Raw genomic sequence first — 12,513 nt, forward strand, 5'->3', positions numbered from 1 at the left:
CCTTCGTTACGACATTCATTTCTTTCATTGGTGTTAGGTTCAGCCTGCAACGCCAAGATTGGCAAAAATTTGGTTGAATGTGCTGGCATCATTGACGTCCTTGTCGCCAAAGACGTGTCGGTTTTCCACTCTCCATCGGAGGTTGCGGAAACCTGCCGGTAAGTGTAGTGCGAATGCGTACATATTTTCCTATTTGCTCGCAAACTATACTCAACACTGTACACGCCTCTTATTCACAGACACTTGAAGAGTTACGAAATCTGCATGATGCAGTCAATCAAAGGCGTCTGTGGAGACGGAGTTGTCTTCACGCAGAACTCAAACGTCCTAAAATATATGATTGAGTACTACAACAAGTATTCCTGGGCGTGCGTGCAGGCGCCGGAGAAGAGTAAGCTCTGTGTTCAAACCATGCTCGCAATATTCGTTTAGCGCTTGTTTATTATTCAAGCGCACATGTTGATTGTTGTTTTCCTCCAGGTTGTACCTCCGAAGCTCTGACGGCGAAAATGAAGGAATGCAGGGGGTTCATTGACTTTATTGTCAGACCGAATGCCGCATTATCTTTTTCGATGCAGGATTCTTGTCAGTAAGTGCGATTATATTTTCCTTTTTTTTTGAGAAGCGACTGCGTCGCATACGCTCTACAAGGTGGGTCGCCGAGAGAACAGTGTTGCTTGAACGCTTCACGCTGATTTTCCGGCGACAGCAGATTAATACAATCCGCTCTTCTAGAACTGGTTATAATCGCCATTCTTATTTATCTCATGATCAAATGGCGTTTCGTAATTCCAGAGGCTGTACTTTGTAACGTTTCATTTCGTTTTCATTTGACTTGGTTGTGACGTCAATCGTGACAAGTGGGGAGGCAAGCGACCAATCACAGGCACGGCCGGTCTGGCCGCGTAACCGCTGCTAGCCACCTTACCACCACCGCATCCAGTCCGGCCGTGTCAAAGGTACCTTGCTGCGTCAATTCGTCGCGAAACCAGCGCGCTATTTCTTTCCGGAGTCGGAAGACAGCACCGAAGAAGCGCGTCGTTGCTACGTCATTCATCGGCATTGACGCCAGTCGACGCGGCATATGGGCATGCAACGCAGTTATGCAAGTAACTGGCATCATGGATGTGCTTCTGCCACCACAAGTGTGACGTCGTCCTCTACAGCCTATGCCACCGGGAGCAGTGAAAAGCTGCAAAGGGCTAAATTAAGAGCAAACGAAATGAAACGTTACAAAATGCGGCCCCAGTACTTGTAAGCGTACAATATCCGACTTAAAGGAGTATATATCCAACTTTTTGTTTGCGTATTTTCTTCCTTGTAATGATTCATAACACGTTAGTATACAGGGATCACCACATCGTGTTTGCCTGTGACCGGTAGATAATTTGATTGTACTTCTATGGCTTCGACGTCAAGGTTCGGGCAACTCCAGTCCGCTGACAGTGTTATGCCGAGAAAAGCGGTCTTATAACTCAAAAAGCCTGTTTTTTAAAAAAAAATTGTAAAGTCTTAGGTGAAACTACCTGTATATACACTTGGCACGTTCTGATGACTTAACAAGGTCACGTGACATAGGTGGTAGGAGGACGTAGGGTGCCTCGATGTCCGCTCGCCTCCGCTTTCAGAATGGGGACACCCTTTGTACTACCCCGCACCGCCGTTTCCCCCTCGCAGCGGCATGTTGGGTCCCATGCGTCAGTTGCGTGCAGGGCGCTATGCGTCTGGCACGTTTTCTGTGCGGTCGCGTGGCGACTGTAATAATGCTACTGATCTGAAAATAGACTGTACATACTTGTTTCACTCGTGGCAGTAGTGGTTTTGCGGTTTTGTGCATATTTTATGCATGATGCACTCGCTCCGACTACACGATAATCTAAAGGTTATTACGTACTGCTGTGTTTCCTAGTCAACGGCTGCACTTTAAAAAAAAGAAACAGTTATTTGTGTTCCTTGATAGTGATAATATGGACTATATTAGGGTCACCGAGTTCCATGAAATTATGCTGTTTTTGTTGTTGTGAACCTAAAGACTGTTCACAAGGCCTCAAGTTTCTCTTGTATACAAGCAGCGCGGAGCATGCATGACCTGTCAAATTGCGTAGTCAACATCCACTTCTCCAACTTTCTCTGAAGTGCACTTGTCTTGCTGCGGTACCGTATGTGAAAAATTCCACGTAATAATGTAAAATTTCTCTTCCAAGTAATCTGTCGCCTCTGGAGTAAAAAGCTGAGGACACGTCTGAAACCAAATGGTCATATTTTCTGAACTGCTTCTCTTAGTGGCTTGTGCTGCTACAAAATAATTCAGTTTATTTGCGTTTACTTTTGAATGGTGTAGACTACACGTAGACTGACGATGCGATGCGACGACGTCTTCCTAATTCGTAGTGACTAAGTCGCTTTATTCGAGGACAAGTTTAACTTAACAATTTATTGTTCCTTTCAAAACAGGAAGAAAAATCATCAAAAGCGACTGATCCACAAAGAGACCTCACAAAATCAGCCCCTGATAACTACTAATAATTTAAATCCCATTGTTCCTGCCAGAGTGAATTACGAAAGAGGTGCCCGAGCAACACAGTAAAAAATTAATAATAATTGGTTTGGGGGGAAAGGAAATGGCGCATCATCTGTCTCATATATCGTTGGACACCTGAACCGCGCCGTAAGGGAAGGGACAAAGGAGGGAGTGAAAGGAAAAAGGAAGAAAGGTGCCGTAGTGGAGGGCTCCGGAATAACCGGAATCTTTAACGTGCTCTGAAATCGCACAGCACACGGCCGCCTTAGCGTTTTGCCTCCATAAAAACGCAGCCGCCGCGGTCGGGTTCGAACCCGGGAACTCCGGATCAGTAGCCGAGCAATTGAAAATTGGTTTTTGAGGAAAGGAAATGGCGCAGTAATTGTCTCGCATACAGTCTCGATGGACACCCGAACCGCGCGGTAAGTGAAGGGAGGGAGGTTGGAGTAAAAGAGGAAAGAGAGAGTGCCGTAGTGGAGGGCTCCGAAATAATTTCGACCACGTGGGGATCTTTAACGTGCACTGACATCGCGCAGCACACGGGCGCCTTTGCGTTTCGCCTCCATCGAAACTCGGCCACCGCGGTTGGGATCGAACCCCTTACTCGCTTCTGCGGAACCGCCTGCTCCAGTTGCTAAGAAACGTTTGCTTGCTGTCTCACTCGATAGTCGTCGGGCAAGGCAATAGAACTCTCATTAAGGAATGAGTCTGGGCTATAGTTGGAAAACCACGTTTGAGGTAAAGCACGCAGGAAGACGCGGGCTAGTGAACACGACCGACAAGCTCTCATCCCCGCTGCTCTCATCGAAAGAGGAAAAAAAAAATAATCTATAGGACATGGTTGCCCAAAACATGCGTAACGAATTTTACTGACGTGGCTGCGTGAAGGCAATGAAAAGACTTTTTTTTACCCAGTTGTGGTTTCTTTAAAAGCGATACGAAAAAAAAGGAAAATAAACCATTACTGGGGGAAAAAGCCGCCTTTCGTTCGCGTCACGCAGCCGCGGTTTCTTTGCTTACTGACGCACAGAAGATAGGTTTGGCGCCATGATATTCTTAGTGAGCTGGCGCAAAGTAGAGAGGGGGGAGGGGTAATAATGCCTTCGTGGCACTAAGATAAAAGAAATAATAAACTGAACAAGACGCTACGACGAGAGCTTGGCATACTCGCTTACCCGCAAGAGCGCCTTACGGCTGCCTTATTGGGAAACGCCTTTGTGAGCAGGTTGTGAAGAAGTCGCTCGGGAAATTTTGATGTAGCCTGGCAGGTTTTAACGCTCGCCTTTCAGCTTTCTTGGCCTGCGTTCTTGGCATTCTTGGCCTTTGCCTAGTGCAATCGCTTGTGGTCAGGCGGATAAAGCATGCGACTTCTGACAGCGTGGACAGAACGGCAGAACGTGCGATGTTCACCGAGGTGGCCGTAATCGGTAGAAGAAAGGCCGCGACGTGTAACGACAGCGAGGCGCCTCTAATAAGCGGAGAAAGGCGGCAGAGAACGCACAAGACTTGCCAAACCGAGGCGAAAACAGGCCACTCCCCTTTTCTTGAAGTTAGCTCGTAGTGTGTGTGATGCAGCAGTCAGAGACGAAGTTATGAGGGACTGTTGTGTTCCCGGGTGTTCTGCCTGCGCTATTAAAGTGCACCGGCTATTTGGCTTTGCTCGTAACAGCGCGCGCCGAAAAACTTGCCAATCGCAGGTCAAACCAGACTGCCTGACCGACAGTTAACCCCGAATTATGAGAGGTAAGGCATGCGAAACGCTTGTTTTCCAGAACAATTTCTGCTGGGAACGGAGGTATAATGCACAAGCTATCTTTGCATCCTCATAGTTATTTAAATTAGCAGCCATAAAACGCACCTTTTCGCATTGATTTCGTGGCTCGAAATAAGTAATCCTGATTGTTGGAAAAGTAATTGAAATGTAGAGTATCTGGGCCAAGAGATTGCAGTGGAATATGCTACGCAAGTTGTAAGAATGCGATTATGAAGGAACAAAGCGCAAAATGAACGCTACAGAAGAGAACCAACACGCATGAGTGCACTGACTGTTCATAAGGCGCTGACTTTCCCGGCAGATTAGCTGCGAAAGCTGGTATACTTCAGAGTAACTTCCCCCTATCCACTGTTCAGACAATCTCTGGTACCGGTCTGTCTCAGTATAACACCGCATTTCCTGAATTCCACGCGTCATCTGCAGTTTTCTCTTCGAAACGGCGCGCCGCCGCATTGCGCTCAATGCAGCTGAACGGGAGAGTGGGACCCAACATGCCCCCGCCGAGAGCGTTGTCTTCACCCTGAAAGCGGCGCTGGCCCATCGAGACACCCTACGTGGACGATAAACAGTGCGAAACAATGGACACGCAGCGCTAGCGCACTTAATTCGGATTTGGCCCGCCTACGAAAAACCAACTGTCATTTCTAGTCAACGGGGTCATACCCAACCAAGAACCTTGCGGTGTCTATGACCTTGAGGTTGCAGAAATAAAATAAATATTGCTGCGACTGGGTTTCGAACCCACGGAGGCGCGAACTAATCAGCTTCGCTGGCCACTGCACGAGAGCACTATAGGCTATCGCCGCAGCCGAACCCGCCTCGTGTTAACTGCAACACACACTCGCTGTGTGCACTGCACATCGTCGTCTTCATCAACTTCCATCTGTGGCGCGTACAGATCAGATCATCTTAACCTCGATCAGAGCTTAAACTGTGTCTAATATCGTCGCCAGACGTGCCGAAGACCCAGCAAAAGGAAAAAAATGAGGCAACCAGGATAAACACATGCTCTCGCATCTGTTCTGTGTAGATACGTTAAAACCCTGCCACTTCTTGTTTTATTAAAATACTGAGCACTGAAAAAAAAGTGACCGTGACCGTATTCGTTTTTTCGAACCATTTCACTCGGGACAGATTTTACCTTTCCGGTAGTCAACTTATCTTGTGATCATTTAAGGTCGTACGATCGTGTTGTGATCGCTGTTTCGTTTTGTAGGCGCGCCGGGATTGAAAACTGAGCTCGTTCTGGAGGTTTCCTAGTACCTACAGCTGTTTTTACGTTGCTGTAATTGATGCTTGGCCTCGTCGAGTAAGCCGTGGTGCTAACAGTCGCTTGCTCAGCATGGCCGTATGCAAAAGCGACGGTGCGCTCAGAGCTGGGCCGCCGTAATGAAAGACAAGTGGGTGATGAGATAATTAGAGGGACAGTCGTAGATAGTGCATCAACAGGTGATATCTCCAGGGTTTATCACTCGCTTTCTGAACCGCTAACCGAACCTCCCCTCCGCCCCGCTTATTTCTCTTTAAATCCGTTCTTGTTTGAGACCTGCAAGATGATGTTGCGAACTGCCCGCTCATCATGTTCTGATGCTGCTTAATTTTCTCGAACTCGCATGTAGGGCTGACACAATACGAAACTGTCAGTCAGTAGACACAGGCATCGAATCGGTCTGCGGAAACAGATTGGTCTGTGTAAAAAAGGACAAGCGCCAAGTAACTTCCGCATACGTTCGCTTCGGTAAACAGTTGTTTACCTTTTTTTGGTATGTCAAGCATGGCGCTAGTGTTTCTAAAAGAGAACTATACGAGGGCCCCTTGTTCCATGGCATGCTATGTGGGTTAATGCCGACGCGGCTCGGCTCCCACATAAGGCGTTCAAACGCTGTTTCGGAATTCTCGGTTTCAGTGCGTGCCATAAGGAACTGCAGATTTACAGCAATCCCAATAAGCTCGCTGCTCCTCATGCCATCATTTCATGCTACTCTAATGAAGGAACCGCAACCGGCTGCACAAAAATGCAGCATCTTACTAATCAACGCGCTGTTAGCTGATGCGAACCGCAAAGCAACTTGCTTGTAGCAGTGAATAAGGGCCGCATGCAGGAATCTGCACCTTTCAGAAAAGCCGGTAGTACATATGCAGGGGCCTTCCAAAACGTCCGGCTCTCTGACAAGGCTTTTATCTTGAGAACGATCTGGTCCTGACGTCTCTTCGTATATACGGAGCTGCACAGGGCGACAATTATGGCGTGGTCATCGGTGTGGTTCGCCAATTCGATTAGGCAGAAGAGGTTGACCGCTATCGAATCGAGTCGAAGCACAGCACCAAATAAAAGTGCCGCCGCGTATCCGAATAGAGCGTCCATCTTTGTTAATGTTTTGCGGTGACACATAAATTTTCCGGAATTGCGAATATGTCACGTCAGGCATCAAAACTGCGAAATAACCTCTGATTCCTCATTTTAATTTGCTACAGTGCTGAAGTCAGCCTGCCTCAAGAGCCGGAATGATAGCGAAGAAAAATGAAGCGATTATGTAAATTTTTTTGTGCCTCACATGGCCTATACTGAACCTTGGCGTCGCAGCCATCGCTCATCTGTTAAAGTCGAAATAGCATTAGAAAAGAAATTCACTTATAAATTATTTGCCGATTGCAGGCGAATACAACATAGTGGTACGTGTGTACTAACGTCTTACGCATCATCACAAACAAAACATGCAGCCAAAATTTGGTGTCTCTGCTTCTTGAAATACCTAATTCTATTAGATACTGAATTATTGCTATTGTATTTGAGATTTATAACTTCCCCGACACAACTACAGCGATTAAAAACCATAGTCAGGGACTTCCTTAAAATCATCTTCCTTCTTGCATGCTTTTCACCAGGGGCCTGCAGGACTACAAAACTTGCGTTTTCACTGGCATAATGGAGTCATGTGCGCCAAATGCTACGGAAATAGCCAACAACTCTGTCGTGGACCAGTATTTACACCAAGTCATGGAGAAACACGCGTCAGTGTGTCGCCAAGCCCCCGAGCCAGGTGCGTGCTCTCACTGTCACGCCAAATGGGACCAGTCGTCTAATCGCTTTTGCTCTTGCAGTTGGCGAATGCAAAGAAAAAGCGGTTACGGAGAAACTGCGCCGCTGTAGGGGAATCGTCAGTTGGCTTGTCCTTCCGAATATGGATAATCCTGACGATGACGACAAGCAGCAAAGGGCCTGCGTGTGAGTAGAACTGTGACCGCTGCTTCTGAGCTTGAACTGTTCGCGTGCCTTCCGATCCACCGGCGTGGAGGCAGGAAGATGCGGTGGCGACTTACGGGAAAGTTTCTCGTGTGCATGCTTGTATCTGTGATCGCGATATGCCTGCTAGTTTTGTTTAATTCTAGCTTACATGAGCATGTTCATATTTAAGGCGGCGAAATAAAAAAGTGCAATTATTCCTGACTTGTTTCTTTTCCGAGTACCTCTCAGTTACCGTTAACTGAACTTGCTGGCTAGTATGTTTCTTTAATGACGAAAGTAAAGCTTACGTATCTTAGCTCCTCTTAGCGTAATTCATCGGAATTTAAGTTAGGTCTTACTGGTCCATGTTTACTTCAAAACGAGGATAGAGCTTGTGTTCGTAGTCTACCAAGTGTATTGTCTTTTTCTTCTTCTCTTCGCACTAACTCCGTTTAAAATTAATTTTACATTGTCGAGTTCATTAAGAATGTTTCTATTACATACTGGTCAATTAAAGAGTAATGCTCAAGATTCTTTTTGTTATAGCGCTGTGGCTGACTACCAAGCATGTGTGGCAAAATCGGTCCGCCAGATGTGTCCAAACACAAACGTCTACAGCGATGACACTATGGACGATCTGACTGGAGGTCTGTACACGAAATATAGCTCAACGTGCCGCCACAGTAAGTCTCTCGTGTTTGTTTTCTACGCGGTTAACCTTAAACCAATTAACCGACAAAGCGCTCATGAACCGCAAATTTTCCCCCAGGGAGAAAGATGACAACGTCCTCAGCGGCGCCGTCCCTGACGTCGACAGTTGTGCATATCAAGAAAGCGCCACACTGCTCTGAAAAATCTGCTACAAAAGCTCTCATGGAGTGTATGGGATTCATGCACGTGAAGGTTATGCCGAATGCGGCTGCGCGGCAGAACCCAGAAATGCTCAAGGTTGCCTGCAGGTACAGTTTCTATACCCTAATTATTTCTCACTTGGCTGCAGAAGGGAGGCTTTGTTTTATTTTGAATGCATGCGTGTTTAATTTCAGCTCCATGAAACACTACCAGCAGTGTGTCAATGAAAAAATCCGGATGTGTGCGAATCACAGTGAGGTCACCGAATCGCTCCTCATACGATACTACACCGACGAACTGTACCGGAAATACGAGTGGACTTGTGAACCCGCAACTCCAAAAGGTAATTCGCTGTGATGCGGTAAAATTGTTTGTCTTACTGTATCTTGTTGCTGCTGTCTCTTCGTGCCCTTTGTGGACGTATAGCCGTGTGCAACCCGCTATTGGTTCTGGGACACCTGGAGAACTGCTCGAGGCAGCTCAACGCGACCGTTCACGGCCTGAATCCCGAGGAAGTTAGCGCATGGAAGACGGAAGCGGCGTGCACGTAAGAACAACACCTCCAAATGAATATAACAAAACCTTTGGACTCGATGTAAAAAGGTGAAATTCTATGAGACGCAACCAGCCGTGTTTGTTCTGCTTTCACTTGTATGTAGAGTATCGTTTGTAGAGTATGTCTCTAGAGTATGCATGTAGTTTGTAGAGTATGTATGTATGTTTGTAGAGTATCGTTTGAGAGTATGTATGTAGAGTATATAAAGTGTTTGCAGAGTATCGTCTCTTCACACTTGTTTTTTTTTGCAACGCATCGCCAGTCTCATGCAACAGGCTGTGTATCAAACATCACTGGTAGCAAAATTTGGTGTGCTGTAAAATAGCCATTAAACGGACAGTTCAGAACGACAACAGAAGCCGAAAAACCCAATTCTTGGCAATTATGTTTGAAGCGATATGTTTTACAGTCGGGCCAACAAAGTGTCGCGCGAAACGCATGTCAGCAATGCATCGGAAAGTGGAATTTAATGCCTCGTTGGGCAGACAATTTCAGTGTCTGATGACTGGATGACTGAATTTGTAGCCCGTGATCGGATAGTTTTGCTATTGATTTAATATTGCTGTGTAGACGATGCGTAATTGAGTTGCGGAAGGGGAGGAAAAGTTCTTGGTTGCATCTCTACCAGCGGGAGTAGAGTTGTTGGAGTGCCGGTGAGGATAACCTTGTTCTTGCACATTCCTTTTTTTATTATTATCCATAGGGCCGTCACCACTTATCAGGAATGCGTCAGTTCGAAGCTGAACATGAAGTGCGCTCACAGGGTCCTTCCTCAAACGCCCCATGTTTTGCACTACGTGCGGGACCTGTACAACGCGTACAACTGGACGTGCCAGGCGGGACAAGTTGGTGAGTCACCGCGTAATGAAAAAGAAAAAAAAGGCTTTCCGCTGCTCATCCGCATCTGGCTAGCCTCTAATAGTTTAGTCTCAACGTCTTCTACGTTCTTTCTGAAGCGTTGTACTACAGTGGACTTGCATTGTTTCCTGTTTCCTTAGATAAGTGCGACGGAAACGAGTTAATGGACGCCCTAAGTGAATGCCTCGGCTTCTTGAACGTGCTGGTCCTTCCGTACATAACGAATTCGAGCAAGAATGCTTCACTCGAAACAGCGTGCACGTACGTTTCCTTTTTCTCTTGCCGCTACTGATCCGAAGGAACATTGGTCGATACCTGCATTAATGCGGTCATTTTCTCCGGTGCAGAGGCTACCAGGAGTTCAAGTACTGCATATCTTCATCCATCAACGCAAAATGTCCGCGCAGTCCCTATGCCTTGCGGCTGCCACGGGTGCAGTACTTCACCCACGATCTGGTGCAGAACTACAAATGGACGTGCGACGCTGTGCATCAGAAAAGTACAGTATCTGAGCGAGTCTAGATCGAACCGAAATCAGTGGACCGTCGTTCAGCAAAATTGAACCGGACGGGAAAGAGAACATTTTATAGGGAGTATTTTGATAAAACTGCACTATGCGAAAAGAAAAGTGACAGAGTACTCAGGAACGAAAACAGATCAACAGAAGGACTAATTTTTTTTTCGTTGGAGCGATGGTCCACTGTATTTCGGAGACATGCACTGGTTATCTCAAGCAACGTTGTTGCATTAACAGAATTTCTTTTCTTTGAGCCAAGGGCATAATATCGCTTATAAATTTTATCATACCCGCCTTTTGGTAGGGCCTGTACATGTTTTCATTCTAATTTTAGATCGAATTTATGCACATAACGATTTTCAGCTAGCAAGAAACGTCGCGTCGAACTTTGTTTAAAAGCATTTATGCTCTGGTCATGGACATCTAACGCCGTTGTTTTATTCGCTAAAGCAGCCCACTAAATGTGCTGTAAGAATCAGTAGCCCGGTAAAACTGCTAGTAAGAACGTTTGCAAACTATGGCGCAGCTACAGTACAACCCTCTTGTAACAAACTCTTGTGGAACACATATGCTTAATATGAAAGTCTTCCTGCTGTCTCTGAGTTGTAAATGTTTAACTGTACTGGTTAAACCAAAATGTACTTTACATATTTTCGTCCTACCTGGAGCCTGACTACCTTAGAATGCATGCTTAGCACAAGGAGTCTCGACAGCGTGTGGGACTGCTTGATCTATGGCGACTCTCTTTTCAGCCATGCAGCCTTCGTTCGCACTTTCTAACATGATCTGCATGACTGGGAACATACGCATCTGGCACTAGAAATAGATGTGTAGATTAAATGATTAACATACCTCATAAAGAATTAGGCGATATACACGTTTCCAAGTCATGATCACGAATGCCTCTACGTGCGGTGATGTATCGTGTCCAATGTGATGAGCTACATTACGCTCACTGCAGCCTGAGGTGCAGTTAAAAATCTCCAAAACATGATTGATACGTGAAATGGCGCTCTACAACAATGTGTCACATCACTTCGCCACGACCCATCTCTCAGGTGCACCTGAAATTGCTTTCTTCTAGAACGGCAAGCGTGCCGAAGCGAAACGCTCTTGGCTCAGCTGGAGAAATGCTTCGGAGAACACGTACGAGCAAAAGTTATCCCGAATGCTGATACTAGTGCTGGGCAGGACAAACTACAGCTTGCTTGCCGGTATGTGTGGGTCATTCTGCCTGTGTTCAACTAGTGGGCTTTTACGAGTCGCTTCTGTTCAAGCTAGCTGACGCCTGTTTTTGTTTTTCATTTTGCCCTTCGTGCAGTGCACTTAACACATACCAAGATTGCGTCAACGAGGAAATAATCGGCAGTTGCGCAGGAAACCAAGGTCAAGTGCTCCTATTAGATTCAGTGAAGAACTACACCTATTCTGTGTATGAGCAGTACCAATGGACTTGCGACAATCGTAAGTGCATCCTATCGTGAGAACTTTTTCTTTTGCTGCACTAGCAGACTAGCAGGTGCAGCCTCTAACGATAACTTGTATGTGTTCACATTTCATTTACTGCATTTATTAGAGTTTTACTAATAGAATGCGCGTTTTTTTTTCTTTTTGTTTTAGACCCTGACTGTAACAAGAACAGTCTCCTCAGTGAATTGAACAGTTGCAAGGGGATCATGACGACTAAAGTGATACCAAATGCGGTTAACATGTCCGACACGTCGAGGCTTAGTGAAGCCTGCCGGTATGTTTTCTACTGACGAAATTAACATTATGGCTGAATACATAAACCGCTGCGCGGCGGTTTAGCATGTGCAGTTTAAACTGAAGCTAGCGTCAATAGCCTGACAAACGCTTTTCGCCAGATCCAGTGTTGCCACGAAAGCACCAACTCCAGCTGCTTTTGTTATGTCGTCCAGCTTGTGAATTTTCCTTCGTCGCTCTTTCGTTTCCTCTTTTTTGTGACCTTGTAATACAGGCTGTTTCTATTTCGCTGTCGCATTACGGCATGCGACGCGCTTCTTCTGCTTATAGCTGCTCGTAAATAATTAACATTTGTTAATTTGTTACTTCGGGGAATAATTTTGTCTGAGACAGTCAAAGGCTAAATGTTTTTTTTTAACAGTTGAGGTATTTCTCAAATTTATAACGCACAATCTCGGTTTCACTCGGGTGCTCTGCAAATGAAAACGCGTTATCTATGCCGAAG

At 46.1% G+C, this 12,513-nt stretch overlaps 1 protein-coding gene across 2 annotated transcripts in view; it reads left to right on the plus strand.

Moving 5' to 3' along the window:
• Positions 1-12,513, plus strand: part of LOC144113546 (uncharacterized) — a 65,390-nt gene that overhangs the window by 18,126 nt on the left and 34,751 nt on the right. For both annotated transcript variants that reach the window (XM_077646678.1, XM_077646679.1), the window contains exons 22-36: positions 38-158; positions 240-391; positions 481-589; positions 7,182-7,336; positions 7,398-7,521; positions 8,068-8,204; positions 8,291-8,480; positions 8,568-8,716; positions 8,800-8,920; positions 9,633-9,778; positions 9,928-10,048; positions 10,135-10,286; positions 11,389-11,518; positions 11,626-11,768; positions 11,925-12,048. In XM_077646678.1, coding sequence (XP_077502804.1) covers positions 38-158; positions 240-391; positions 481-589; positions 7,182-7,336; positions 7,398-7,521; positions 8,068-8,204; positions 8,291-8,480; positions 8,568-8,716; positions 8,800-8,920; positions 9,633-9,778; positions 9,928-10,048; positions 10,135-10,286; positions 11,389-11,518; positions 11,626-11,768; positions 11,925-12,048 — 2,074 coding nt within the window. The remainder of the gene's footprint in view (positions 1-37; positions 159-239; positions 392-480; positions 590-7,181; positions 7,337-7,397; positions 7,522-8,067; positions 8,205-8,290; positions 8,481-8,567; positions 8,717-8,799; positions 8,921-9,632; positions 9,779-9,927; positions 10,049-10,134; positions 10,287-11,388; positions 11,519-11,625; positions 11,769-11,924; positions 12,049-12,513) is intronic.

This window comes from Amblyomma americanum, chromosome 1, assembly GCF_052857255.1.
Source record: "Amblyomma americanum isolate KBUSLIRL-KWMA chromosome 1, ASM5285725v1, whole genome shotgun sequence".
NCBI classification, from domain to species: domain Eukaryota; kingdom Metazoa; phylum Arthropoda; class Arachnida; order Ixodida; family Ixodidae; genus Amblyomma; species Amblyomma americanum.